At 36.6% G+C, this 27694-nt stretch overlaps 1 protein-coding gene across 2 annotated transcripts in view; it reads left to right on the top strand.

The window, feature by feature from the left end:
* LOC103177976 (EMAP like 6) overlaps window positions 1-27694 on the top strand; it is a 90579-nt gene that overhangs the window by 20450 nt on the left and 42435 nt on the right. For both annotated transcript variants that reach the window (XM_007892413.2, XM_007892414.2), the window contains exons 2-18: window positions 575-734; window positions 2137-2235; window positions 2424-2492; window positions 3416-3601; window positions 5345-5480; window positions 7301-7502; window positions 14595-14732; window positions 16574-16830; window positions 17232-17444; window positions 18391-18555; window positions 19811-19917; window positions 21093-21211; window positions 23908-24094; window positions 24933-25038; window positions 25296-25389; window positions 25508-25608; window positions 26694-26896. In XM_007892413.2, the coding sequence (XP_007890604.2) occupies window positions 575-734; window positions 2137-2235; window positions 2424-2492; window positions 3416-3601; window positions 5345-5480; window positions 7301-7502; window positions 14595-14732; window positions 16574-16830; window positions 17232-17444; window positions 18391-18555; window positions 19811-19917; window positions 21093-21211; window positions 23908-24094; window positions 24933-25038; window positions 25296-25389; window positions 25508-25608; window positions 26694-26896 (2542 nt within the window). The remainder of the gene's footprint in view (window positions 1-574; window positions 735-2136; window positions 2236-2423; window positions 2493-3415; window positions 3602-5344; window positions 5481-7300; window positions 7503-14594; window positions 14733-16573; window positions 16831-17231; window positions 17445-18390; window positions 18556-19810; window positions 19918-21092; window positions 21212-23907; window positions 24095-24932; window positions 25039-25295; window positions 25390-25507; window positions 25609-26693; window positions 26897-27694) is intronic.

Raw genomic sequence — 27694 nt, 5'->3', positions numbered from 1 at the left:
ATTTCACAGGATTTATTGTGAAAATGTAATGGAAAATACCTGAAGCATTGATACGTTTTGCAATTATCGAGCAGTTCAGAACTCTACCTTCACCAAGTATTACAATGTAAAAACATAAAGAAATGATTGTTTTAAAAGAATTGAAACTTGATCACACAGGATCGTTATATAGGGCATTGAAAAGAGGGTGTGAAATGGTTTGAGAATTCAAATGTCTTAATAGAAAATGCTCCCTTGTGTGTTTCTCTACAGAGTGTTTGATTTATAGTGTGTGGTGAATTAAGCTATTTAAGGCTGAGGAATCCTATGTCTAAAAATTAGTAACTACCGTACCTTTTCACTATTAAGAATAGAACGTTAGCTTATTGGTTGGATTATTTTAGTTTAATTTATTTGAAAAATGAAACTTGTCTCATTTCATTGTAACAAATGGGCCAGCTAGAAGAAATAACAACAAACTTGCCACTTTAAGAATTGTACCATTGTTCGGGATTAACTCTGCTGCAAAACATCTGCTACAACATGATTAAAAGTCACATAAGAGAGTAACATTTGTGTTCTTTTTCTTTTGCAGCCTCGCTTTACATCCAGATAAAAGTTTGGTTGCAACAGGTCAAGTTGGAAAAGATCCTTACATCTGTATTTGGGATACTTACAATACACAGACTGTTTCAATTCTGAAAGACGTTCACACACATGGAGTGGCTTGCTTGGCTTTTGATTCTGATGGGCAGGTATGTATGTAATTTTAAAGTCATTGTCAAATCAGGGCAGTTTATAATCTGGATTCCCCTATTCCTCAAATTACCTTCTCTTTTGAAATCATGTCAAAGGTTCATTAATTGTGACCAGGAATGCAGGCAAATGGGTCTTGAATCCACAATCTTTGACCCAGAGGCAAGATTGCAACCACCTGAACCAAGCTGACCTCTAGTAGAGCCAATAAATGGATCTGAACGAGCATCATGAAAAACGATAATAATAAATAATCCTTGCATTTGATATAGCACATTATCACATCGTTGAAACGTCTCAAAGTGCTTCACAGCATATACTGTAAAGTGAATTCATGTCCTTGTAGCTGTGATTAAGTGTATAGTTTTTAATTAAAGCTACACTAATTACAGAATTTGCATTCCCCCCATTTCTGCCTGTAGAGGCCTAATAATTGCTTTCATGAAAATTCTAAAATGTAATATTCTACTGACAGAAAGTAAGCGCTCTTTAATAGAAACTGCAGCATCCCCATGTGTCCATGGTAATGTGAGTAATTACCTCTGACAATGTGCCTTAATACCCAAACCTCAGAAACCGTGCCCAAATTTTTTTTAAAAAAAAACAAGCTTTTTGGCACAACAGTTTAGAGTAGATTACACAGCCCCAAAAATGAGTAGGACACAAATTTATGGCCTTTCCTCTCTGTGACACCCCCTTCGGTATAGGTAGTGGAAGTATTGTCCCTCTTCAGCACCCTCTCCTGGTAGTGTGTGCGTGGCAGCCAGATAAGCAGAGGTCAGACTCACATGTGAAGCCCTCTACAGAGGAGTGGCCTGCCAATGCTCACCGTTAAGCCTCACACATGATCAGTGACAACATGTAAGGGCAACCAGTGCCTGAGGAACTGCAGCCTAGCAAATGCAGGCTGGGGAGCAAGAGGATGTCAATGTGGGGAAAATTAGGAGGTAAAGCTGTGCACTGATTGGGATTGTTAATTAGTTTGCATTCCGATTCTCCATATTAATAAAAAGTTAAACGCATTACCACAAAATTAATGTTCTGTTGCATCAACTTTCAGCATGGATTGAGGTACCCTGAAATATTTACAGTTTATTATCCCAAACTGTAACATTAAATAAGATATGAAATAATTAGATAGACATAAAGGAAGTGATTTCAAAATAATCTTTGGCTAATTGAATGTTTAGGTGTAGTCTAGTGGGTGCATTCTAGGATAAGAAAATGGTTTTCCTTAATCACAATATGCTTTTCAAAGTCAGTGATGAATCAAGCAGTTGGTGTTGGGTTCTCAGCGTACATTCATGTACTTGTTGTGATTTTGAAGATTGTTATTGCATGAGGCTATGGGACCATTCAAAATTTTGTTTATTGGAATAATTAAACCTATTTTTCTCACAGCGTTTAGCTTCTGTGGGACTGGATGCCAAAAATACAGCCTGTGTGTGGGATTGGAAAAAAGGGAAAGTGTTGGCAACAGCAACTGGTCACTCAGACAGGGTAAGTATTAAAGGCAGCACTTAGCAGTTAGCACTTAGTATATTGCAGAAGAACAAAAATTTTTGCAAACTGGAATTGTAGAATTCTTTGCTTTTTTACAAAAAACTTGTCACAATTGTGAACAATGGCAACGACCTTTAATGGTCAAGTGCTAAGTAAAGTGCAAACCTGAAATTAATTCTTTACAGATCTTTGATATTGCCTGGGATCCATATCAGCCAAACAGACTTGTTAGCTGTGGAGTGAAACATATTAAGGTAAATAAGTCAGATTTATTTTATACTTGTTGAAAATTTGGTTACATATTAAACATGATTTTATTAAAACAAACAAATGATCTATTTCCAAAACTCAGTAACATGGTCAAAATGCATGTGACATTTTAGTTCATATGGAAGTGTACACATTTCCCTTGTTAACTGCCAAGCAAACTCTTAATTAGGATGTGTAAATCTGTCTAATAAATTAACAATGAAGTGGAAATGACAAATGAAAAAGTGGAAAAACCTGAACAAAAAAACTTAGCAGCAGATATAAAGTGCAACTTTGGTAATGAAGTGTACAGTTGGAATAAGTGGTAATACTTCATGCAATTTATGATACAATTCTTAAACCTCTCCAGTTGTACTTTACACAGAATTTTCAATGATTGAGAAATCTGGAGGACAAACTTAAATTCATCAAATATTTCAACATTTCGGCAGATGCCTTCTACACATAGAACACTTGTATTCTTCCTGGTTACCTGTATGTTATTGTAAAGACAGATTGACAGGTTTATGTGTTTCTGTTCCTAATGGCTTTGAAATACATTTATGATATACGATTGCTAAATGTAAAGGACAAACATTGAACATCTGAATAACTGCTGGTTACAGTTACTGATTTGCATAGAAAATATGTCACAGCCTGCTTTGGTCCTTTTTATTTTTTGTAATGTAAAATATGGTAACTATGTATAAAACCACATCTTGCTTTAGCCCATTCTATAGTATATAAATGTAGGTTACTTGTTTAAATTGAATGAGAAGTGTATTCCTTTATATGAAAAATGCTAAGAAAAGTTAAATTAAAGAAAGTTCTCAAATGTAATGGCTGTTGTAACAAACTTATAATATTGATTCTTTTTTCAAAGTTTGAGTGAACCACAAATAACATATATTTCTCTTTCATTATGCAGTTCTGGGCATTATGTGGGAATGCACTGACACCCAAAAGGGGCATCTTTGGTAAAACTGGTGACCTTCAAACTATTCTTTGTTTGGCATGTGCTAAAGATGAGAGCACATACTCTGGTGCATTAAATGGAGATATTTATGTTTGGAAAGGGCTAACCCTGATCCGCACAATTCAAGGAGCTCATGGAGTAAGTAAAATAAATAATGGTATGGTACTGATTATGTTCTTTTATGAATCTGGTATTGTTGTACTTTATCAATTGAATAGAACTCCACCTAATACAACCGGTTCGGAACACTGGTGTCTTATTTCACCCCCAACTGAACTTCAAACCTTTCACATCTGGACTCTCACTTGCTCAGCCTTTTCCTCACCTTTGCCATCTACAGCATCAGCCATCTCTGCCACTACCTCTCCCTCGAGGCTGCCAAGACTCTCATTCACGCCTTCAATAGGTCACGATTATGCAAATACCCTGCTCGCCAGACTCACTCCCCAGCTATATAAATGTAAATAGTTCTTTACTGTATTTATCACAAAAACAGTTGATCATTCAAATCTTACTGAATATCCAGTGTTAGCATTCAAATGATTTGTTAGCTTTCAAATATGATTTAAATTCTCCAAATTTCTCTCCTTGCCTTCTTGTCCATCCATGAAGCTATGAGATTGTACTTGCCGCTTAATGTAGGAACAGCTGCTGGAGATGAGTACACAAGAGCAAAGAAGGAATTAGGTTGTCTAATGCTGTAATGTGTTAACAGAAGCCATGTTGTATGCTGACATTTTACGACAACACCAAATGTTAAATGAAATACATTTTCCGTTGATAAACAAGCATCAGAGATTATTGGTGTCCCATTTAAAACACCATACCATAAAGTAATTATATTAATTTTTTAAAATTCTGTCATGAATCCTGAGGCAGGTATAACTTGCATTACTATACTTTATCAGGTGTGAAATAATTATTATTTATGAAATACCCAAGTAGTAGTTTTCTCATTTTAGTCATGCTTTGTCAAATAGGATACATTTGGCATCCATCAATATGTTTCTGAATATACAAAACCAATTTTAATACCTTCAATCTAGGTCTAATGATAGGTTAAAAACTTATATTTTGCCCAAGAGTGCCTGGATTTCACCCCTCTCAGAAAATTAACCCTAAAAACTAAATCTTAAACAGAAAAACTACTCTAGGGGTTACAAGTTATAAAACAAACTTGCCTCATTTCAAATTTTAAAAAAAACTGGGTACTGGATTTGAAGAGTCCCCACGAGTGGTGTGCTGCCACCTAAGGTCTATTTAGCGTTGAACTCTAAAGTACCACTAATTCTGTCATATTAATGTGATGGTGATGATTATTACCGGTGTTAATGCACGTAATGATTATTTATAAAATAAACTATTTGTTAATTAGACATAACTATTACATTTTCATTGTTAATTCAACCTATAGCTATTGAATTCATTAATTAAAACTGTTTCAGTTGGTAAGTATAGATTCTTTTGCAAATAATCTAAAGGAAAAAATAAATGGTGAAAATCTGAATTAAAAATAGAATTGTTGGACACCATTTTACACAATATCATACACAAAATAAACAGCAAATTCATCATCGTTATAATTATAAATATTATGGATCTTCTAAATATCATTACTTGCCAAAATCCTTTTTTTACATTTCTGTGCTTCAGAACATGATCCTCTAACAACAAAATGCTTTGTAAAATATGCAGATTGTTGATCAGTTGTGTTTGTGCACAGCACAAAAGAAAATCTTCCAGTTAACAAAAACTAAAACAATTGAGTTTCAAATTTGATTTTTAATATGTAGACTTTTTCAGTGTCAGGTTTGTGGGGTATTGGAGCTTAAAATACCATTTCTTAGGAAATCTATTCAGTTTAACGTTTCATATCTGTAGGCAGGTATATTCAGCATGTATGCCTGCGAAGAAGGTTTTGCTACTGGTGGGAGAGATGGTTGCATCCGACTATGGGACACTGACTTCAAGTCAATCACAAAAATTGATCTTCGAGAGACTGAACAAGGTTACAAAGGTACTGTATGTTGACTGTTATCCAAAACGTACATTGGTCTAAATGTATAACTTATAATTCATTATGTATGCTGCAGGTTTAGATACCCAGGGCCCCATTACTGAGGTTTTGGAAGTTTTTACGTTTCATGTTTATCAGAAAATAGTGTACTTGGCCATAATGTTCAGTTTTTCAGTATTAACTGTTTGTGTTTTCCGAAATAGGTTTAGTTCAATGGTAAATATACTACTAAGGTACTGAAAACTCCACTTATGAGGGTGATCTACTGATTTAGGCAAGGTGCCCATGTTTCAGTATGACTAAACATTTACACTCTCTGTGCTGGGAATCACAATTAGATTATTATTTAATACAGAGCTGAAGTCTCTAACTGGAGCTAAAAATGGATTCCTGTGATTATATTCACATGGAACATGTAAGAAGTGCAGAAGTACAAAGTAATTAGACACGATGAAGGAGAGTCAGAATCGGGTAATACAGATTCTGGAAAAGGGAATACAGGTCAGACCTCAATTTCCTAGCAAAGCTCAATTACTGTTATCTGGACTCCAGGAGGAGATTATTTTCTTATTTTGCTTACTTAAAATATACACTATAGACCTTGTAGGTCCCAGTTTTTTCCAGTTTTGTTCTGTGTATTTTACTGGTGCTTGTTTTTTGGCTCATGACTGACAACACGAAACAGCCTGGTTCACTTATTTGATACAATATGATGCAATCACAAGTTTAATAAATGATATCCTGCAGCACATTGCCAGAAAACAATATATTCTCTATTTTCTATATAGCGTATATTCTGAGTTTAAAATCTAATTTTGTAGCAAAATGGATTCTGATTATTTAAATTGTATGTACTATACTGAGAGAGATTATTTTGTTGACAGCTAAGGGCTATAACAGTGAACTATTTTACTGGTAATTGCAGAAGTGACTGAGAGTGTTTTGCCCGAAGCAAGAAATTACACATTCAAGGTCACCGCCACAACACAACTCTGCAGGCAATATTTGATTTACTATATCCTTGCACTAAATTTACTTTTTAAACCAGAAAAAAAGTTGATGCTTTGTGCTGACTGCAATCTTCACTTTATGGTAATTAGATTTGCTACTGTTATCCACTGACATAATTTATTGAAGAATAGTGATCGCTCGCATTGAAGTATTTTAGCCCAGAGTTCCAATAAACTGTTTTATTCCCAGTTTCTGAAATATAAAACTGTAGAACTATTAAATGTAGCAGTTCAGAGTTCATATTTTACAAAAAAAAACTTTACATGGTACTTCAGAAGGTGATGCCCAGCTTTCCTACCGAAAATCGTTTCAGATTTCCACTTAAAACAAGAAAATATGAATCACTCCTTTTTGCTCACACCCTCGTACATCAGATCTGGATTTGTATTTCCACTGTGTGGATGCTTATTGGGTGATGATATATTAATCCCATAGAACAAAATGAATCTGACAAATATATCCAGTTATTCATTACTATGGTTCCAAAGGTACTGTGCGTCATAAAGAACCAGTGTCCAAACAAAGAATTGTTCTATCTGACGGAAAGCTTACGGCTTAAGCGAGGATCGATTTGGACATTCTTATGCAATGTTTCCATCAACGACATCCACAACACTACTGTTTGAAATACTGCACATTCTTGTGCAAACATTATTAGTACCTGGTTGGTACTACCTTTAGTGCATCTCACCCTCTCTGCTCTTCATCCTACAATAGACTCCAGCAGTTTGTGCAAGATGCAGAATGAAGAAAGAGCAATTACAGGACATCCAAAACAATCACTTGTGTCTTTGTTTTTCTCCCCAAAGGTTTGTCTATCAGAAGTGTTTGTTGGAAGGCTGACCGTATTCTAGCAGGAACCCAGGACAGTGAAATATTTGAAGTTATGGTTCGAGAGCGAGATAAACCTCTCCTGATAATGCAGGGCCACTGTGAAGGGGAGCTCTGGGGCTTAGCGGTCCATCCCAAGAAACCATTGGTGGTCACAGGCAGTGATGATCGATCAGTACGGTCAGTACTGTTTAATAGTTTATCCAAAATTAAGATGCATAATTATTTAATCTTTATTCCAAGGCTTGCTTTGCCTTCCATAATGTCAATTTGATCTGTTGGAGCAACACTCCAAGACAATATCCTGTGTCAAGGGTGCTATATAAATGCAAGTTGTTGTTGTACTAAAAGTATTAGTAACATACACAGAAAGTTTTGCAGCATATTTTGTTTACAAGTTATTCCAATTACAAGCAAAATTATATCAGATGTCCATTAATTTATTTTACTGGTAAAATAACAAAGATCATAATAAACACCCACGGCACAATTTATTTTAGGTTATCTTCTCACTTTCAGGTATTATTTTCTGGTGTCATGTTACTCATCAGATTTCAGGATTATTCATTTAAGTTTTCCTTTTAACCCAATGTCTTTTGTGCTTCTAAATGGATTAAAATGGATCATCAGATATTTGAAGGCTATTACACTGTTACTGTAATGTTACATGTCTTATTTCACAGGTGCTAAAGACCTATAATGAATTTACTATTTATTTTGTAGGTAAATTGTACTTACAAATAAACAGTAAATTATCCATGCAAAAATTGGAAATATTTTAAATTCTTCTTGGCATCCTCTGCAAACAGATGGGTTTGCTGGGACAAACCCATGTGGGGATTTGTGTGATAAGGAAGGCTTAATAGATTGCAAGGAGATTTGGAATTTTACCGGTCATGCGGTTTCTTTTACATGGTACGATATGCGGTAGAGACTGTGAGTAATAGTAATATTACTATCCTTGCATTTGATATAGCGCCTTATCAAGTCTTTGAGATGTTTCAAAACGCTTCACAGAATATACTGTAAAGTGAATCGACTGTATATTTTGTGGTGAAACACAGCAGTCAATTGCGCACAGCAGTGTCCCACAAACAGTCGTGGATTGAGTGACCAATTTATTATTTTTTTGAAGGAATTGTTTCCCCCAGGAAAGCGATCCGCCAATCGACTAACAACCGGGTTCCTACTTTACTGCTAGTTAAACAGAGGCAAGTAGAATGGGGAAACTTGCTCAATGTTTCGCCCTTCCTGGAATCAAACCCAGGCTACTCGCTTGCGAGGCGAGTGCTCTAACCACTGAGCTACAAAATATTTGATACATTTGATTTTTTGATTGTGTATTTGTTTGTGGGTTTATTTGCTGACGCAAAACAATGGATCCAGGAACTCACTTGTGTAATGTTTACAAATTGTACATAGGTTACTGTCCTCATTTTCCAAGACCGCAGCTTAAGAACTATATCACTATGAGCCTTTGTTCCATTGTTCAGGTATGAAAAGAAAAACTTGGAAGTGCTGGAATTCTAAAATGAAAACAATATAAATAAATGTCTAACAGGCATACTAATTGGGCTAAATGATCTGTTTCCGTTTCGTAACATTCTATGTAGGCCGGTCGACATCTGAAAGAGAACGATAGTTTAACATTTTGGGTATGTCTGTTAATCTGGAGTTCAAATTGGCAAACTAAAAGCATCCAATGCAGATTTTGAAGTTTTTTTTGTATAAAAAAAATTCAAACCACTAACTTGTGTGCTGGTGAGTCATTAACTGATTCTGGTTTTGTGAAAAGTAATGGTTCTAAATTGGTCCACTGTTTTTTTGTGTGTGAGAGATTGGGGAGGGGGAACGGAGGAGAGGAGAGGGACAACATTGCATTTGCAGTGTTAGACCTGACATTATATTTAGTGCTGCTAACCCACATTCTTCTGCCTGTTCCCAATGAACATCATAATTGGCATTTTATACTGAATTTCTAAGTTGGTTAAGAAAAATCTGCTGTAGCAGATAGGAGTTATTTCTTTTTTAATGCTCATCTCATGACTAAATTGATGCCTATTAAATGCTACATTTTAAATTATTTTAAAATGTATTTGATATGACTTTGTAAATGGTGATTATAGTTCAGAATTAATTTGCCTTTAAAGATATAGTGTTTATCATATTTATTAAAAAATTTATAAGCAATGACTGAGAATTTTGTTAAATAATTCACTATCAGTACTTGCTGACAATTGAGCCTGTATAAGTACTAATTATGGAGTTTCTGCCAGCTTTTTCCCAGTGAATACTTACAACCAGAATATATACTTAAAAATGTTATAAGAATTGGTGGTTACCATAGAAACTATTTTCCTACAGAATAGGCCATTGGTCAATGTTCTGTGCATAGAATTGCCAGTCACACAGGAGCAGTATACCTTTACCACAAAATATTGTTTTACTGCATCAACTCTTCACAAACTAGCTTGTGTGTCAACTAAGACTGTAAGTTTAAAGTCCCAACATGGAGCTTGAACCCACAATCTTCTGACTCACGTAGATCAGCATGCTGTCAACTGAGCCAGGCTGATACACAATGAGTTACTATGAAAATAGTTTTTATGTAGGCAAAACTATTTGTTGTTGTGAATGTTGAGTATTGGCGGGAGAGCCTTCAGCCACTCTGCCCCCAACCTCTGGAATTCCATCTCCCAATCACTCCGCCTCGCCCCCTCCTTAGCCTCCTTCACTTCCCCTCCCCGCCCTTCTCCCTCCCTGACCCCAGCTCGGGTCTGAAATACTGTACACTGTCTAGTGCCTTGGGACGTCCTCCCAACGTGAAAGGCGCTATACAAATGTAATGTTGTTGAGTAACATGGTGGTTGGGAATCCTTAACAACAACAACTGGGATTTATATAGCGCCCTCCACGCCGGACTGCGTCTCGGAGTGCTTCACAGTAACGGATCCTGGGGCCGAGGGAGGGGGAGGAAGATGACCAAAGGTGCAGTCAAACAGAAAGGTCTTCAGCCAAGACTTGAAAATAGGAAGAGTGGGGGCGAGGCAAAGGGAGTGAGGAAGGGAGTTCCAGAGCCTCGGGACATAGTGGCTGAAAGCACAGCCGCCGATGGTGGAGCGGAAGATTTGGGGTCAAGGAGATGGCCAGACTGTTGGAGTGAAGGCAACGGGCACTGTTGTGAGGAGGTCAGAGAGGTAGAAGGGTGCAGAGGAGTGGAGGGATTTAACAAGGCAGGGAGCAAACTGACCAGCATCAAACATGCAGAGTGAAACGCAACCAACCATCACGTTATAATAAGGCTCAGTTGCACTAGTTACAAGTAATTATATTGCCAGATGCGTCATACTCTTAACCCAACAAACGTGGATAAAATACCTCTGCATGTACTTGTAATGCATTGTTCACAGGATTGATCCCTGAATGTCTCACACAGCATCGCTTCACTTTATTACTTCAGAATCACCCGCATCAGATGCCAGTATAGTTTCAAAATAGCTGGTCATTCCAGCTTTCTTCTGTGCCTCAAACTCAAGATAGTATTTACGGATGACCAAGACAGCAGACCAAACAAAATGTAGTTCTAGGGTTGCGAAGGGCAATTTCAGTACAGACATCAGAACGTTTTTCTTTACCTACAGGTAAGTTAATTAACAACTGGAACAAGTTACCAAGAAGACCAACATGCTTGATGCATTTGAAAAACAGCTTGATGCTGTGATAGAAAGACAGTTGGGTTGATATTCTGAAAGAATGAGATCAAATGCTTTGAAAGCCTGAAGTATCCTCTCTCTGCCAGGTGCAAAATGAGTTTTGGGGAGGCTGAACCCGATTCCTTGTAATCCAATCAACTCGCAATACTTTTAATTCAGAAGATAATTCAACATTAAATGTAACACACTCTGAGAAATCATGAGGCAGTCTAGTATGAAGTCGAAAGGCTCACGCAGATATAAATAAGATGCTGAACATCAGAAACTGGACAGGGGAGAGGGAGTTTTGCTCAATATCGTATCTTTCCAGGCCTGACAAGAGAACACTCGGTGCTCATATTGAACACCTAGCACTGACATATCTGTCCTCCTGATAATTATAATATTCACAGAAAAATTTAAAATCTCATTGCAGAGTTTGGATAGCCTCATAAATCAGAAGAGGGAAGCTGTGCCATTTTATCTCCTGAGATTTTCTGTTGATTTATCACCCTCATTTATCCATTACTTTTCATAAGATGAATATAGTAGTGTTAACCTTTTCAGCAGAAAATTTCAAATGGGAATCTTGACAATTAAGATGCAGCATCATTTGATATGTAATGACACCTTGAATGAAAAATTATAATTATGATGCAAGAACTGAAAGGATATTGAGCCTAATCTGAAGTGGATTACTAGGAAATGCACTGAAATCACGAGGCAAAAATAAATTCAGTGAGTAAAATTAGAAGAAGACAAAGAATGGGGGAGAAAAACTCAAAAGGAAATAAATTAGACAGTGATCCATTGGTAAGCACAAGTAGGTCAGGCTATTTGACAAGTTGAAAAATGCAAAAACTAAGCGAGACAAGTCAAACATTTTTTTGGAGGGATGATGGGGAGTTTGTGTGCAGATGGAATGAATACAGGTACCAACATATTCCAAATTTAAGATAATAAAAAGGAAATTAATACCAAAAATCCAGAAATACAAACAAATTCATATCTTTTCAGTTATATTGATTGAGACATGTTGTTATCGTTCTACAATTTATAGAATTCCATAGGGTGATAAGGCATGGAAATGGATCATTTGGCCAACCAATTAATAGCCAGCCGTGTTTTGACATCTCCCTAATGTATGTATGAAGTCTACTCTTAAATTGCATTGATGCTTTTTGCTTCAATCACAGTTACCAGCAGTGAGTTGAACATTCTGCGTGAAGAAGTTCCACCTAAACACCCTACTAGATCTGTTATTAACCATTTATCCATTTACCTTTATCTACCTCTACCCCATAGGCAGATATTAACATAATTCAAGAAAGAATGTGCGAAGTGTAGCTAAGGGAAAGGGAAAATTCAATGAAGTTGTTATTTACATTACTTACATTTCTTTACATTACTTTGTAGTAAGTAGAGTCCTGTAGCTTAGTGGTTAGACCACTCGCCTCACAAGCGAGAGACCTGGCTTTGATTCACAGCAGGTCAAGTTTTCTTACTCCACATGCCTCTGTTTACCTAGCAGTAAGTAGGAACCCGGTTGTTAGCGATTTGTGGATTGCTTTTCCGGGGGTAATACTTTTTTGAAAAAATAATAAATTGGTCACTCAATCTACGACTGTTTGTGGGACGCTGCTGTGCGCAATTGGCTGCTGCATTTCGTTCACAAAATATACAGTCAATTCACTTTATAGTATATTTTGTGAAGCGCTTTGAGACATCTCGAAGACGTGATAAGGCGCTATATCAAATGCAAGGATTATTATGTCCAGAAATTGCTCTTGGATTTAGATTGCAAAGGTGTGTCAAAATATTTTTCTGCTTAAATCTAACTGTCAAACAGATAGCATTCTTTATTCTACTTTCGCAGACCATCTCACTGTGCGTTATGGAGCTGGTGATAGTTTCAGTTGAAAAAAAGCTGACACCATCTGGCTGGGAATTATTGCTTGAGATTTTCTTAGCCTAATCTCCTGTGATTAATGTATTTTCCTGAAGTGTATGAGTACTCTGCTCATTTAGGGTTTCCATCTTTGAACGTTTTTGCAAGGGTTGAATGTATTCAACAGTGGCAATTACCGTTCAATCCATCTGCTTATGAAGAACCATTCTGGCGAAATAACGTCATGGGTTTCCATTGTTAAAACATACAAGCATTTTGTATTCTCTCTACTGTAACTGTTATACCATCTGAATTTTATTTGTCAATGGTGCCCACAGCAAAGTGCTGTTTTTGCAATGCAATGTAAATCCCTTATCAATCTGAAACACTCTGTCCAAGAAAATGGACTTTTTTATTATAGCATCAATTAGTATTTTAGTTCTAAATGTTTTAATTTTATTAATCTACAAAGTGGGCATTTAATACTCTTCTGCTTTATGCCCTCTTCGGGTTGGATTTGGATTATGGGATCACTGCATCGCAGTAATTCTGGATAACTGAAAGTAGTGTGGCAATTGTCAAATTACTTGTCGAAGTAGATGGAGAATGTGGCAGTATTCCCAGAACTAATAGCACTTGCATTCAGAATTCTGATTCAATAAGGTCATTGTGTGCAGAAAATCTATGGATATTCTGATAGTTGAGGGTACAGTGAGGAAATTGCATTAGCAGATCAATAGCAGACTGTAAAATTAGGGAGGCTAGAAACAAAGAGAAAGAACCATTAAAGCCATTTTATTTATTCTCAAGATAAAAATCTGATTGTTTTTTATACCTTTTTATCAAGGTTTGTGTTTGGTGAAAAAAATAAAAATGGGGAGAAATTGCTGGGGAGGTGGAGGACATCAAATTCAAGAAAACAATACTAACAGAACAAATTGGTCTCTTACCCTCACACATGCACTAATTTGGTCATTGGAGGGAACTTTAATTTCTTATTATCCTAGAGTAAAATGCCCATATTAATCCAAACACCATCCAAATCGAAAATCCCTGTAGCAGTACAAATGAGCTAGTAATAACCATATTCACTGTCATTGAGAGATGAGCTCAGTTAGCATTGAAATACAGTATTTACACACGGTGCCTGATATGCCTAAAATAGCCAGACAACAACTACTTGGATTTATATACAGGGTTGTGTCCCAGAGTGCTTACCCTAACAGCATGCCCTAACAAATATTTCATTATACATATGTTTAATTATCTTTGTACTTTCTGAAGAATTTTTAGATCAGTATTAGAATGTTAATAACAAATTTATATTCAGTCTATTAGTATTTCTTTTATCTTATGAACATGTGAAAACTAAGATAAATGTTAAGATATCTGAACTGGTGCTAACTTGTCTGGCTGCTACAGTGAATCTTTTATTGCAGATGCCTCACAAAAATACAAAGACTTATTATCTTCAGATTTTCAAAAATGCTTAGCAAATTTTAAAAAAAAGCTTTTCAGAAAAAAGGCTTGATAATAAAAATCCTTGCATTTGATATAACGCTTTTCACATCTTCCAGACGTCTCAAAGCACTTCATAGAATATACTGTAAAGTGAATTGACTGCATATTTGTGGGCAAAATGATCTTTAATGATTTTTATGACTCGATCTTTAATGTTGAATTTTCATTCAGTTTGTGGAGCCTTGTTGACCATGCACTTATTGCACGCTGCAATATGGAAGAGGCAGTACGATGTGTTACTTTCAGTAGTGATGGATCACAACTCGCTCTTGGAATGAAGGATGGTTCATTTACCGTACTCCGCGTCAGGTAAGGGAAATTCATTTGTTAATCCCTGGAAAAACTTTTCAGTTTCTTCCAGAATTTTAAATTTAAATCTGTAGTATTGGTGCAGAGGTGTGTAGAAGACATCTCAGTTTCAATATCCAGACAGTAGGAGTGATTGTATGTGTATAGATATATATGTGTGTGTGTGTGTATTCCCTTGCATTTGATACAGCACCTTATCACGTCTTTGAGTCTCAAAGTGCTTCACAGAATATACTGTAAAGTGAATTGACTGTATATTTTGTGGGTGAAACGAGTACTACTCACTGCATGTAAAATCTCATTGAATGCCTAGAATGGGAAATCCTATAATAAACAAACAACAACTAATTCAACAAAACTGGTAAAGAACACATAATAATCCCCAATGTGGTGGAAAAATTTAAAAAGCTAGTGAAAAAAGCAAGCACAATAATAAAATTTAAGTTTGCCGAAATTATGCTAAAGATATAAGAAGAAAGTGTTTGAAATTCCAATTGTGAGAGAAAAATGGGTTAATTCAACAGAACTAGAAATATCACTGGTTTTGGCCAGGTCAGTAAATTATTATTCCAATAAAGCTGTAATGTTAACATAAAAAGACAAATTCACTAACTTCTATGTCCAAATTTCTCACTATGTTGTTAGGCATCACATTTCTATGCTAAATTCATTATGCTGTAAGATATTCAGTAGAGTTAATGAAGCATTCAGTAGTGAACCTATTTATATTCATATAAAATGGGTTTTTAATATCTTCATTCCCAGTGCATTGTTCACTGAAGTAGAGACAATCAGAGACAATCAGAAATATAATTGAGTGCCACTTAGATTATTTCACAATGAGGGACAGTTATGGATGTTATAGTCTTGCTTCTATTGTGGAGAGAGAGGTATTCCTCAGGATTTACAAACATTCAGTTCTGTATATTTAGGATGTCCAAGTTGTTTTCTGAGATTATAACTTGTACAGAATTCAGTAAGAAAGTTATGTAAATGTACATTAGAAATTGCAGGAAGATTTGGAACACCAGGCTTGCACCAATTTTGCAGCAAAATTAAATGGATTCTCTTAATGCTAGCAATGAGCAATCATTGAAATTAATATCTCAGGACACCTCAGATTAATTTCTCAAATCGCAGCTACTTTTCTCATGTTGACACAATTTGTGCAAATAAGACATTGAGAAGCAGAATGTCTTATTTGCACGAATAGTGAGGCATTCATATCGGTGCTGTTTTTCAAAGTATCATGAAAAGTACATTTCTGTTCAAACTGCCCATGTAACAGGATTTCTTTTTATTCTGTGGGATGCTAAGAGTTTCCTTTTTAGCACCAGTCACTCCTTTGACATTTCTAATTCTGGATTAGCAAGAGATGTATAGAAAAAGAATAACTGGCAAAACGTAGAGATTATAAATGTGACCTCAACCCTATAAACCCTACCTGGCTGGTGTACTATTTGGTGGTCCTATACAAATTACCAACACCAAAACTTGAGTTATCCTCCCAAGCGGCATAAATTGTTGTATTCCATGCGTAGACTGTGAGCATGGTTTATTATGTGCTTCTCATCGAATCTCTGCTTAACAGACAAAACTGATTTATTATGGCATTACTGAACAGTCATCAATAAAATATGCTGGATGTAAATTCTTTCAGTCTGCAGTTTATTAACCAGTCATTTGGAATTCAATAATTACATTGTTTATCTCCCTTATTTTAAAATAGTAACCAAGCAACCCAAGGAATTACGCACTGGGTTTTTATTTGGAGGCAGAAATAGCACTACAATTTTCAAGGGTAAATATGTTTTGTTAATTTGTTATTGTATCGTTTCCAGGGATATGACAGAAGTGGTCCACATTAAAGACCGAAAGGAAGTAATACATGAGATGAAATTTTCTCCGGATGGTTCATACCTTGCTGTTGGTTCAAATGATAGTGTAGTTGACATCTATGCAGTTGCACAGCGATATAAGAAGGTTGGAGAATGCAACAAGTCGTTGAGCTTTATTACACACATTGACTGGGCCATTGATAGCAAATACTTACAGGTCAATGATGGTGCTGGAGAAAGGCTGTTCTACAAGATGCCGTGTAAGTACTGATCTTGGTTTCATCTATTGGTTTTACAGTCCCAGTGTATGGTTACTTTAGTTGTTCTTGTTATCAATTCAGTACTTAAAACAAAGTGAGATTTTCAGTGCAAATTCAACAACACACTGGTAGTTATACATTTATTATTAACACTGGGCTCAGCTGTAACCACTCCCATGATCTCAGAGTCTGCTGATCACAAATCAATAATGGCAACTTTGCAAGTTACTGGAAAACGACTGACATCTTGAATCATACATCAGTAGAAGGAAAAAGGGTTCAAATATCTTTGGAAAGATGGGAAAATATGTGCGAGGTGGGGGGGGCATAAAGAAATAATTAAATCAGAGACACTTAATGTTTACATTGTCCTTTATTTATGTAATAAATGTATTTTTAAGCTGGAAAACATTTGACAAATAAAGATGAAATAAAAGGAATTCATTGGGCTACGTGGACTTGTGTAATTGGACCTGAAGCAAGTGGAGTTTGGCCTAAGTACACTGACATCATGGATATCAATTCTGTGGATGCAAACTACGCCAGTGCTGCGCTTGTGTCTGGAGATGACTTTGGATTGGTCAAGCTCTTTAGGTTTCCCTGTTTAAAAAAGGGTAAGAAACCCATTTTCTTAATTGCTAGCCTCAATAATCACTATCATGCTTCATGTGCCCTGTCCTATCCACACCCCCTGTTGACACACAGGCCATTGTACCCCACTCTCTGGATCTCCTTCGTGGAATCCCTCCAACTCTCTCCCTCCCTCCCCTCATTCAAGGCACATCTTCGAATGCACCTTAAGTTGTCTTTCCTCTTCCCACATCGCTCAGCTGTCACCGCAGCTCGGGACCCATTCAGCATTGTCATGTACTTTGAGATTCTCATGCGCTTTGAGATGTCTTCCTGATGTGAAAGCTACTATGCGAATTTAAACTATTATGTTCTCACTGTCAAAAAAGTATATGATAAACTTTATCATAGCTGTTTCCAGAGACTGTTTCACTTGGGTTTTCTCTCTCCTCATGATAACTACCTATTTCATCGAAACTTGTGCATACATTGCAGTGCCAACACATGTTGTTATTTAACCTTGAAAGAGTTCACTTTGCCCCATGGCTAATAACAGCCTAATTTGGAATGACAGCAAAAAAGCAAAATTCTACAATCCATCATACAGTGTGGCTATGGTGCATGTTTCTTTGTAATTACAGTGTGGACCGCATTCACATTGATGCACTAAACTGGCTCACTTCCCACCCGCTCACAAACTAAAATAGTAATTGTTGGGTCATTAGGTTGCCTTTGACAATTTCCTGCAAGTTAAGCATATGCACCACATAAGAAGTGGCGTAGACGGAGGTTTGATGATCCAGAGATTGACCATTTTAACTTTCCGTGGGCTAAAAAAAGGTTCCTTTTATGAAATGGGCTTTATAATCTGCTTTAGCTATCATGCTCTCTTGCACACAATCCTGTTCATCATGCCTAACTATATATACAATATTCTAACTGTATTTTTTGTGTAACTGGTGTTACCGTTATTTCATTTCCTACTTTCAGGAGCAAAATTCCGTAAATATGTTGGTCATTCTGCTCATGTAACTAATGTGCGCTGGTCACATGACTTTCAATGGACAGTGAGTACAGGCGGCGCTGATCATTCTGTGTTTCAGTGGAGATTTATTCCTGAAGGAGTAACAAATGGAGGAATTGAAACCGTGCAAGGTAAGAAAGACCATGGCACAGAGCTTAAGAAGCCCCCCTCTCCGGAGACACCCCCATCCCAAAAGGCAATTTTATACATTCATTTTCTCAACTCCAAAGAGTGAAAATTTGAATAGGTTTGATCCCAGAATCTTCTAGATCCACCTTCTGTGCGCAACCAACTCAGGTATCAGTTGTGACTGCAATTAGAGGAAAGAAAACCATAAGTGAGAGAGAAAAAGTGAGCAAAGGACACGGGCCCCATTGAAAATGGCAGCTTATTAAACTCCGATACAGGGCTTTAAAACTAGCCTATCTGTTGAAGTAGGTGATTCACTTATACTCAGCTACTATATCTCAGAAACTACACTAGTATATGTATAGCATTCTTTTAAAGGCTGTAGAAAGTGGAAATAATTTCACAATCAAGTGGATATTCAGAAAATAATTTTATAATGATTTCAATCTTCTGCAATTTGGAATTCTATGTGGCGAGATGTTTGTAATTATGCATGGCTGTATTTGAAAAGGGAAGGGCATTTCCCTTGGCATCCGAGGCCAGCAATCCTCCAGATAAAATTGGTCATTCACTTCATGGCTGTTTGTGGGATATTGCAGTACACAAATTGGCTAGCCCATTAGCCTAGAAAGACACTGACACTACACTTTATAGTAAAATTCCATGAAGAACCGTAATATGTTTCGACAATGTGAATTGATAAAACTCTGCTGACAGACTTCTCATCGTTCCCTCTTTTTGAAATAAATTCTCCTGTCTTTTAATTACTCACATCTATTTCTGGATTGAGAGGATTAGTTGTTAATTTGAGCCCAGGTTTGTCAAATTGAAACCTGCTGGTAGGATTGCTGGAGAACAACCCGGAATAATTTAGCTTTCTATTTATTGCCCCCTTGTTTTTTGAACACATCATGCCTTTCTTGACATTCCCCTGTGATGAACCAGCTGAGATTGAAAATGTTATTGAAACATACCTATAAATCTCTTTCACAACACTCAGTATTTTAGTATTGAGACACCAGGACATTGTGCCTCTGTACTGACTTGGTATAAATTGTTTTCAGATTATAAGGAGTCAGGTTAATTTGGTGATAAAGGGTGACATTGTGTTTAATTAATAACTTATTTATTTGAAATGGAGCATATATAACAGATCCAAATAAAATCTTTCCACTCTAATAGTTTATCTGAAAATATGGTAAAATTGTAACATCATACTATGACTGTTCTGTTTTTTTTCTCTATTGCTTCAAACAGAAGGCTGTGGTGATTCTAATAGTGAGGAATCGGATTCAGATCTATCGGATGTGCCAGAATTAGACTCTGACATTGAACAGGAAGCCCAAATCAGCTACGACCGTCAGGTTAGTCACTTCAGTGGTTGTCTTCAAATATATATATATTGTAAGTTTGCACTCACCAATAGGAAGACCTTGAACACTTCTCAGAGAAATATATCCTTGCAGGTAGAATTCTCCTCATCAACATCTCTCGTCCTCAGCAACAACTCATTACACCTCTGCACACACATTCTCTGTTTCTCAGCACACCTGTTAGTCCCATCCTTTAGCAGGCTTCATTGGCTCTCGTTACTCCAATAGATCAACTTTAGATCCTTCCTCCGACCTTTAAATCCCCCGCATAACTTCACCTCTTCCTGCATGTTCAATCTTCTCCTATCCATACGCTCTATTCCTCACTTTTGTCTTTGTCCCTCATTTCTTCCATCCTACCATTTTGGTCTATTGTTTGCTCTTCATTCAGTCCATTCCTCTTCCTCTCTCCATGCTTTCAAACCCTCCTTAAGACTCATCTTTTTGACCATGCTTTTATTCAAATCCTTAATTCTCTCTTCCTTCTCTTCTCATCATATGGTAAGCACTTTGAGATACATTCATTCTACTTGAGAGGTGCTATATAAGTACCAGTCATTCATTCATTGATAAGTACAGTATTGTAATCATTTCTATGATCTAGTACGCATATAATGTGAGTCTTGAAGAAATCAATATATATTTCCTCAAAGGGAAAACCTTATTTATAAATTTATAATCTAATGATATTGGCAAATCTCACAATACATTAGAAGCCAACACTTTAATTTTTTAGAATAGTGAAATAGTATTTTTGTGTGGATATTTCTCAAATAAGCTTCGAAAAGATCTGAAGTGATTACAATCAGGCACTGTTACAGTGGAGTGAGGGTCCATATATCATCATCCAGTTGTCCCATAATTAAATAAAGAGTAATGAATACAACAAGATAAAACTGCAAATGCTGGATAATCTGAAACAAAATAAATGTAGGAAGACCACAGCAGGTCAGCTAGTCACTGAATGAGAAAGAAAGATGTATATTTCAACTATAATATTTGTGCAAAGAATGATGGATCTATGGAAATGATTTCAAGGCAATAATCTTCATTGAGGAATTCAGATGAAGCAAACTGGGAGCAAACTATGGATCGTTTATAGCTACTATTTGGATACTGAGAAAGGATTATCATAAAATAAATTTTGTAATATTCTTAACATTTAGGTGTACAAAGAAGATCTACCTCAGCTTAAACAGCAAAGTAAAGAGAAGAAACACACAGCAACCTCTCTGAAAAGAGAGAAAGCCCCCGAAGAAAGTCTGAAACTGCAGTTTGTTCATGGGTATGTTCAGAAAGTTATTTCAATTCCATTTCTTTTGTAATACACAGCAGTGTATAATGTTAATAGCCTTTCAATGAGTAAAATATTACAAATACTCGGAACAGTGATTACAACTTTCATCTGAACTCATGACAGAGATGCTACTTGTACCTTTACAGGAACTAGATATGCAATTTTGTTTGCCAGTGAGGCACAGGTGGAAACCGAAAACAGGAATAATAAAAGGGAGATTTTTTGTTAATCAAATTTATTTCCTCGTGATATTTCATTATCTGGAATCTGTTTTGGAAATTGGTTAATTTCTCCAGACTCCAGATTCTTTGGAACCCTGCAGCCCACTATTTAAGAAAATAATCACAAGTGCTTTGCAAAGATCACTTATGGATCCTGAAAAGTGTTCCACAAATAGTTCTGCTAAAGTTGCAAGACCTTTGAAAATCAACTCATAGAGCAATGCAACAATAACGACTTGCATTTATATAGTGCCACCTCAGAGCGCTTAACTTAGGGCAATGACTGCAATGCAATGCTCTACTAGGCTATGTAGTTTGTGAATTTAGAAAAAGTGGTACAGCAGTTGAAATTTAACCATCCCATAATTTGTATCCTTAATTTGCACCTTACTTCAAAACTAATCTTGGTTTTACTTTTCCCTTTTATAAATTATTTCCTTTTGTCACAGAAAAAAAGGTGCTTTACTCGGGTTTTTTGACTTCTGCTCCCAATAAACTCTGGCCCTGACATTGGCTCCCACTCAAACTTCAGTTCTCACTTTGGCTGAAGTCAGCTGGCCCATGGGTTTTAATGAATTTCTATATGTAGCCCTCAGCTTTCACTCCTGCTGAAACTCCAGGCCACCTCCCATTATCTCTATGACGTGCATTTTGGGGTTAAAATTGGCGCTTGCGTTACTTTACACGAGTGATAAGTCACACATTATTAGATGCATGTTCGAAGTCTAAAATTTGAAGTTGAATTATTTACATGACATTGCTGTCTACATCGAGGTATTAAAACATCCTTATTTTTCTTCCTCATTTTCATGTCTCAAAACATTTGTTGGAATTTGCTAATTTTTTTTACTAATCCTTTAGATATGAAGGCTTCACAGAAATCCAATTATAATTTCCTCCATATTTGCTGAAAAATCAGCAAATACTTGAAATGCTTAATTTTCCATTCTATGCCTCCACATTTGTTTAATTTGCTAATACTTGAATCTACTGTGAAGATAGTTTGACAGGTTCTTTGATACTGGGTCCTTCAGTGTCTAAAGTTGTGACTTACTGATTGGGTCACGGTGCAGTAAAATCTTTTAAATAGGCTGCAGAGCCATACTACAACAACAGCTATATGACCTGGATTCAGTGTTTCTCCTATGAAAATAAAAAGAATTGTAATCACAGAGGGAGGCGGGTTCTCCATTGTGTCTATGCCAAGCTAGCTCTTCAGAACATCACAAGATTGGTTTGCATGAAGAAGGCTCTTCGGCGCATTTGATCTTATCCTTCTAGTAGCAATCCTGCCATCTTCCCATCACAATACTAAGCTGCTTTGAAATAAGTCCTGTGTACTGGCCTCAGCCTCCCTTCTACTGCAGTCATTATTCTTTACTGGAACAATCAACTGTTCCATTTTCCTGCTCTCTCTCTCTCTCTCCTCATTTTCCTATGGAATCTGCAGTACTTCAGAGGACTGTAGAGCTGTTTTTGTCTGAGTTGTCTCGGTAATATAAACACAGCATGCATTAGATGTGCTTCCTCACACAATCCAGTGTTTTGTATCATGGTCACCACTAATACAGTTTCTTTGCACTGAGTAAAGTTAATGAGATTTCCATGAAGATAGGTGCACTGCTCATCTTGGTTTGATTTCTCATAATTGAAAAGACCTTCAATGATAATGTTTCAAAGAACCTTTTTTATCTGTTTTTCCTGCATTTTCCTATTTTTGGTCTCCTGCTACCATGTTTTCACCAAAATCAGTGCAACTCATTTTAGCTATGGCGAAGTGTGGTGGGGCTTATGCAGTTCTTATTTGATCTTCTCAAAGTTGGGATGCTTAATTGTCATAGCATTCTTCATTTGACGAACCAGATAATGATGAAACTCAGCGATGTAATCAAGGTTGAGTTTCAGTATTACTGGGATATGATTGTTCACAGTTATAGTGAAGGGATAGCTGAGGATTCAAGAAAAGATTAATCCATTTTGTTTTTGCTGATCTCTATTAATTAAGTAATGGGAAGCAGAGATTTAATATCCAGTTCCCTTATTTGTACAGGGAGCATGTGCTGCAAAAATCAATATTGGTCTTTAAATCTTGATTTATATTTAGAGCGATATAGTGCAGACCGTCTTTGTAGCATGGCATAAATATGAAACTAAAGCCAGATACTACTGAGCTTTCCAGATAAACTCTCCATTTCCATACCTACTAAAGTCAATGGACCCATTCCAGTACCTTTCTATAATACAGCCAAATGCATGAGATAGAAAGTACCAGGCCCTGTTATGTTAACAGATTTCTCACCATAGGGTGTTTTTCCTCTGTCTTGTTTGAATGCTTGAGTTAAACATGGTTTCCTTTTATTGCAATATACAAGTGGCCATAAATATCTGCACCTAAAAAATATAACCATGGCAATATTTAACAAGCTTTTGTGGTTTCTGTTTGCTTCTTGTGTTTTATTTTAGATACAGAGGATATGACTGTCGAAATAACCTCTTCTACACACAGGCAGCTGAAGTGGTCTACCATGTTGCTGCTGTCGCAGTTGTTTACAATCGGCAACATCATTCACAGAGATTCTATCTTGGACATGATGATGACATCCTTTGTCTAGCTCTTCATCCAATAAAAGACTACGTATCTACTGGACAGGTGCGTACTCTCAGAACCTAAATTCTGTTTGTCATTTGTTCCATTAATCAAATTGTAATAGAACCTACCTTGCAACCTCCTAACCCCCTATCAACCTGCCCGGTATCCACCACTCAGCCGGCTCCAGCCTGCTCCACATCCCCTGACCCACCCGCCCCACCATTGGCGGGTGAGCCTTCAGCCACTTTGCCCCCAACCTCTGGAATTCCATCCCCCAATCATTCCACCTCTCCCCCTCCTTAGCCTCCTTCAAGTCCCGCATCAAGACCCTCCTCCTCGTCCATGCCATCGGCCACCCTTCTTCCCCCCCCGACCCCAGCTTGGGTCTGAAATGCTGTACACTGTCCAGCGCCTTGGGTCGTCCTCCCGACGTGAAAGGCGCTATACAAATGTAATGTTGTTGTAAACTTGCCAAAGAAGAATGCTTTTCCCACACAATGAGTTTGCAATCTTTGCTATGCTGTTGTGAGGAGGTAACGAGTTAAAGCCCGATAATAGGATGGTACAAAATGTCAAAAGGAAAGTCACCTTTGACTGTTCTTATCCAATCAGCAGCAACATGGTAGACCACTTCAGCTACCTGTGTGTAGAAGTTGAGCATCCTGCTGATAGAGTGAGATAGATTGAGGTCTTGAAAGAAATTTATCTATCTGTCTTTAGTTTGGGAGGTACTTGGGATCCCAGAAAAGTTTACATTGTAAACTATGCCATTAATTAGCTTTGAGTATTTACTGAAATCATTTGTAATTAATGTTGTGTGTATAGGATAATTTTTTTTGTATATTTGAGTAACTATTTGGCAAATGCATTTTTTTATATAATAGTACTTTTATGTTAGGTTGGCCGGGATCCAGCAATTCACGTTTGGGATACACAAACACTTAAATGTTTGTCACTGCTAAAAGGACATCATCAGAGGGGAGTGTGTGGGCTTGACTTTTCAGGTAAGTTGTTAACATCTTTTGCTAAAGTTGCCAGTCATACAAATGTTGATTCTGCAGTTAAAATATCTATCATGATTTATGCTGAGCTTGGAAAATAAATATTCTCGCTATTGTTTATTTTAAATCTCCCTTCCATAAAAGAAAAACATTCTGTTAATTCATTGCAAATGTTTCTGAAGGGAAAGCAAATTGAACCATGATGCTGTTTCTGTGAGGATAATAATTTGTGCCATTGCTATTGATTTTTCTTGTTACAGCTGATGGAAAAAGCTTGGTGTCAGTTGGTTTAGATGACAACCACACAATAGTGGTGTGGGACTGGAAAAAAGGAGAAAGGCTAGCAACATCAAGGTCTGAGCTTTAACCATAACAATTTTGACAGTAATTGGAAACTATAGTTGCTTTTCTTTTGGTTTCCTTTGTTAGAAAGCATCTGTCTTAAAAAAACAAACTCTCCTTTTTCCCACAGGGGGCATAAGGATAAAATATTTGTAGTTAAGTGCAATCCACTTCATGCCGATAAACTTATTACCGTTGGGATAAAGCATATAAAATTTTGGCAGCATGCAGGTATGTCAATGCATCCAAATTGAGAGGATTAACACTTTAATGTTTAAATTTGTTTCTTACAATAGTGTGTTTGTGTATACATATATATTGCCAAAAAGACCGTTCTTGAAATCTGTGCCATCTTGAAACCATCCCTTAATCTATGGCGGTGAAGTAAAAAGTACAGGAAAATAATTTGTTATATTTGACTAATATGGAAGCACTGTAAAGCAGGAACAATAGAAGTGATTTTTGGTAAATTTACAAATCTTTATAGGTGACGACATTTTATTCTGGTCAATAAATCCCATTGTAAGATCACAACCCCAAGGACCATATATTTACAGAGCAACAGAAAGTAAGATGTTCTCCCCTACCATAATTTGCTAATGTACTAATCTTTGGAGAATCACTTGTAGGATCTACAATGGTCAGTATTCCACTATACTAATGATAGTTAGGATATTGGAAGAAACATTTATAGCACCATTGTATTGCGCAAAATATAGCACAAGTGCAATACAGAAATTGTATTGCAATTTTTTTCATTGATTATTTCTTTACTCATTTATATCAAATTGCTGTAATATGACAATTTCTAAAGAGATTAGTTTAACAGTTTTAGCATTTTCCTAAATATACTATATAATAGTATATAACATAGTTATTCCAAGGATCAGATTTTTAGTCCACTCTCAGTATTTTAAAGCAATGTAATGACAGATTTAATGGAATTTCCCTGGTTGCGCTGTTTGCTTTCAAGGATGCTGCAGCTGCACAGATTGTTTTGTTGATGAGAGGTATAGGCAATAAAATTGTGTGAAGCAATTCATTACTTACAAATTAATTCATAGTTCTGTACTCAAAAGTGCTTACAACATAAAATCCCTGATGTTGTAAGCAGTGTAAATGTGTTCAAATCTTCAGTGAACTGTGACATCTCCATGCATTTTCTAACATTAATACCATTGGATTACCAAGATAAACATTAAACACCTGACTGGAATAGCACTTATTGGACTTCAGCATACTTAAAATAGAGTTACTGCTTGTTTTGCACAGTGTGTCTATTTGTGTCATTAATACTGCAGTTTCTGATTTTGAAGGTGGTGGTCTTATCTCTAAGCGTGGAATATTTGGCAACCTCGGGAAATTGGAGACAATGATGTGTGTGTGCTATGGTCGGATAGAAGACATGATTTTCTCTGGTGCTGCAAATGGAGATGTTTACATCTGGAAAGACATTCTTCTGCTGAAGACAATTAAAGCCCATGATGGGCCTATTTTTGCTATGCATGCCTTAGATAAGGTGCCTTGAATTTTGTGTTACAATTCATTTTGCTAGTTTTGCCATGCACATTACTTATGCATTACTGTAATATGGGTAGACAGTCAAGTGTGATTTAGATAGCAAGGTATCTTAAGTAAACAAGCAACATAATACATCAATCTGTGCAGTAGCAATACACAGATCAAATTAGTTATATCAGGTAACATCGGCAGTAAAGTTTGCAGTGTTTAAAGCATTCCTTACATTAGTTCAAACTGGAGTAAATGACCACTAGGGAGAAGGTCAGCCCTCTTTGGACCAGATGCCCCCATATTTGAAATTATCAAAACAGAGTAAGTTTATATTGACTGCCACGTTCGCCCACAAAATGTACAATCAATTCACTTTTGAGTATGTTCCATGAAGCACTTTGAGACGTCTCGAAGACGTGATAAGACGCTATATCAAATGCAAGAATTATTATAAATTGTAGCCTCTAGACCAGCTTCTAAGTTTTTTTTCTTCTTTTGGCTTAATATTTCTTTTCCAAGGTCGATGTGCTGAAGAAGCACATCTGTCCCCAACCAGGCCTAGGTTGTCCAGTCAGTAAACAGGCCTGGGAGAGCATGCATTTTTCCCTTTTGAGGCAGATGAACCCTAGAAAAGAAATATTAAGCACAAAAACAAGTGCAAAGCCGCTCTATGACCTACAATTTACAATATAATTTTATCTCATTGGTAACATCAAAGAAGATGGCAGGAACAAGAATCTGGGCTGAACAGGAAGAGTCCCCTTATTGAGAAGAATATGTTTCTAGCTAGTGATGATTTACCTTA

Source organism: Callorhinchus milii, unplaced genomic scaffold (genome assembly GCF_018977255.1).
Source record: "Callorhinchus milii isolate IMCB2004 unplaced genomic scaffold, IMCB_Cmil_1.0 Scaffold3, whole genome shotgun sequence".
In the NCBI taxonomy this organism is placed as follows: domain Eukaryota; kingdom Metazoa; phylum Chordata; class Chondrichthyes; order Chimaeriformes; family Callorhinchidae; genus Callorhinchus; species Callorhinchus milii.
Note: the sequence above shows the minus strand (reverse complement) of the source record. Positions and strands in the feature narration are given on the sequence as shown.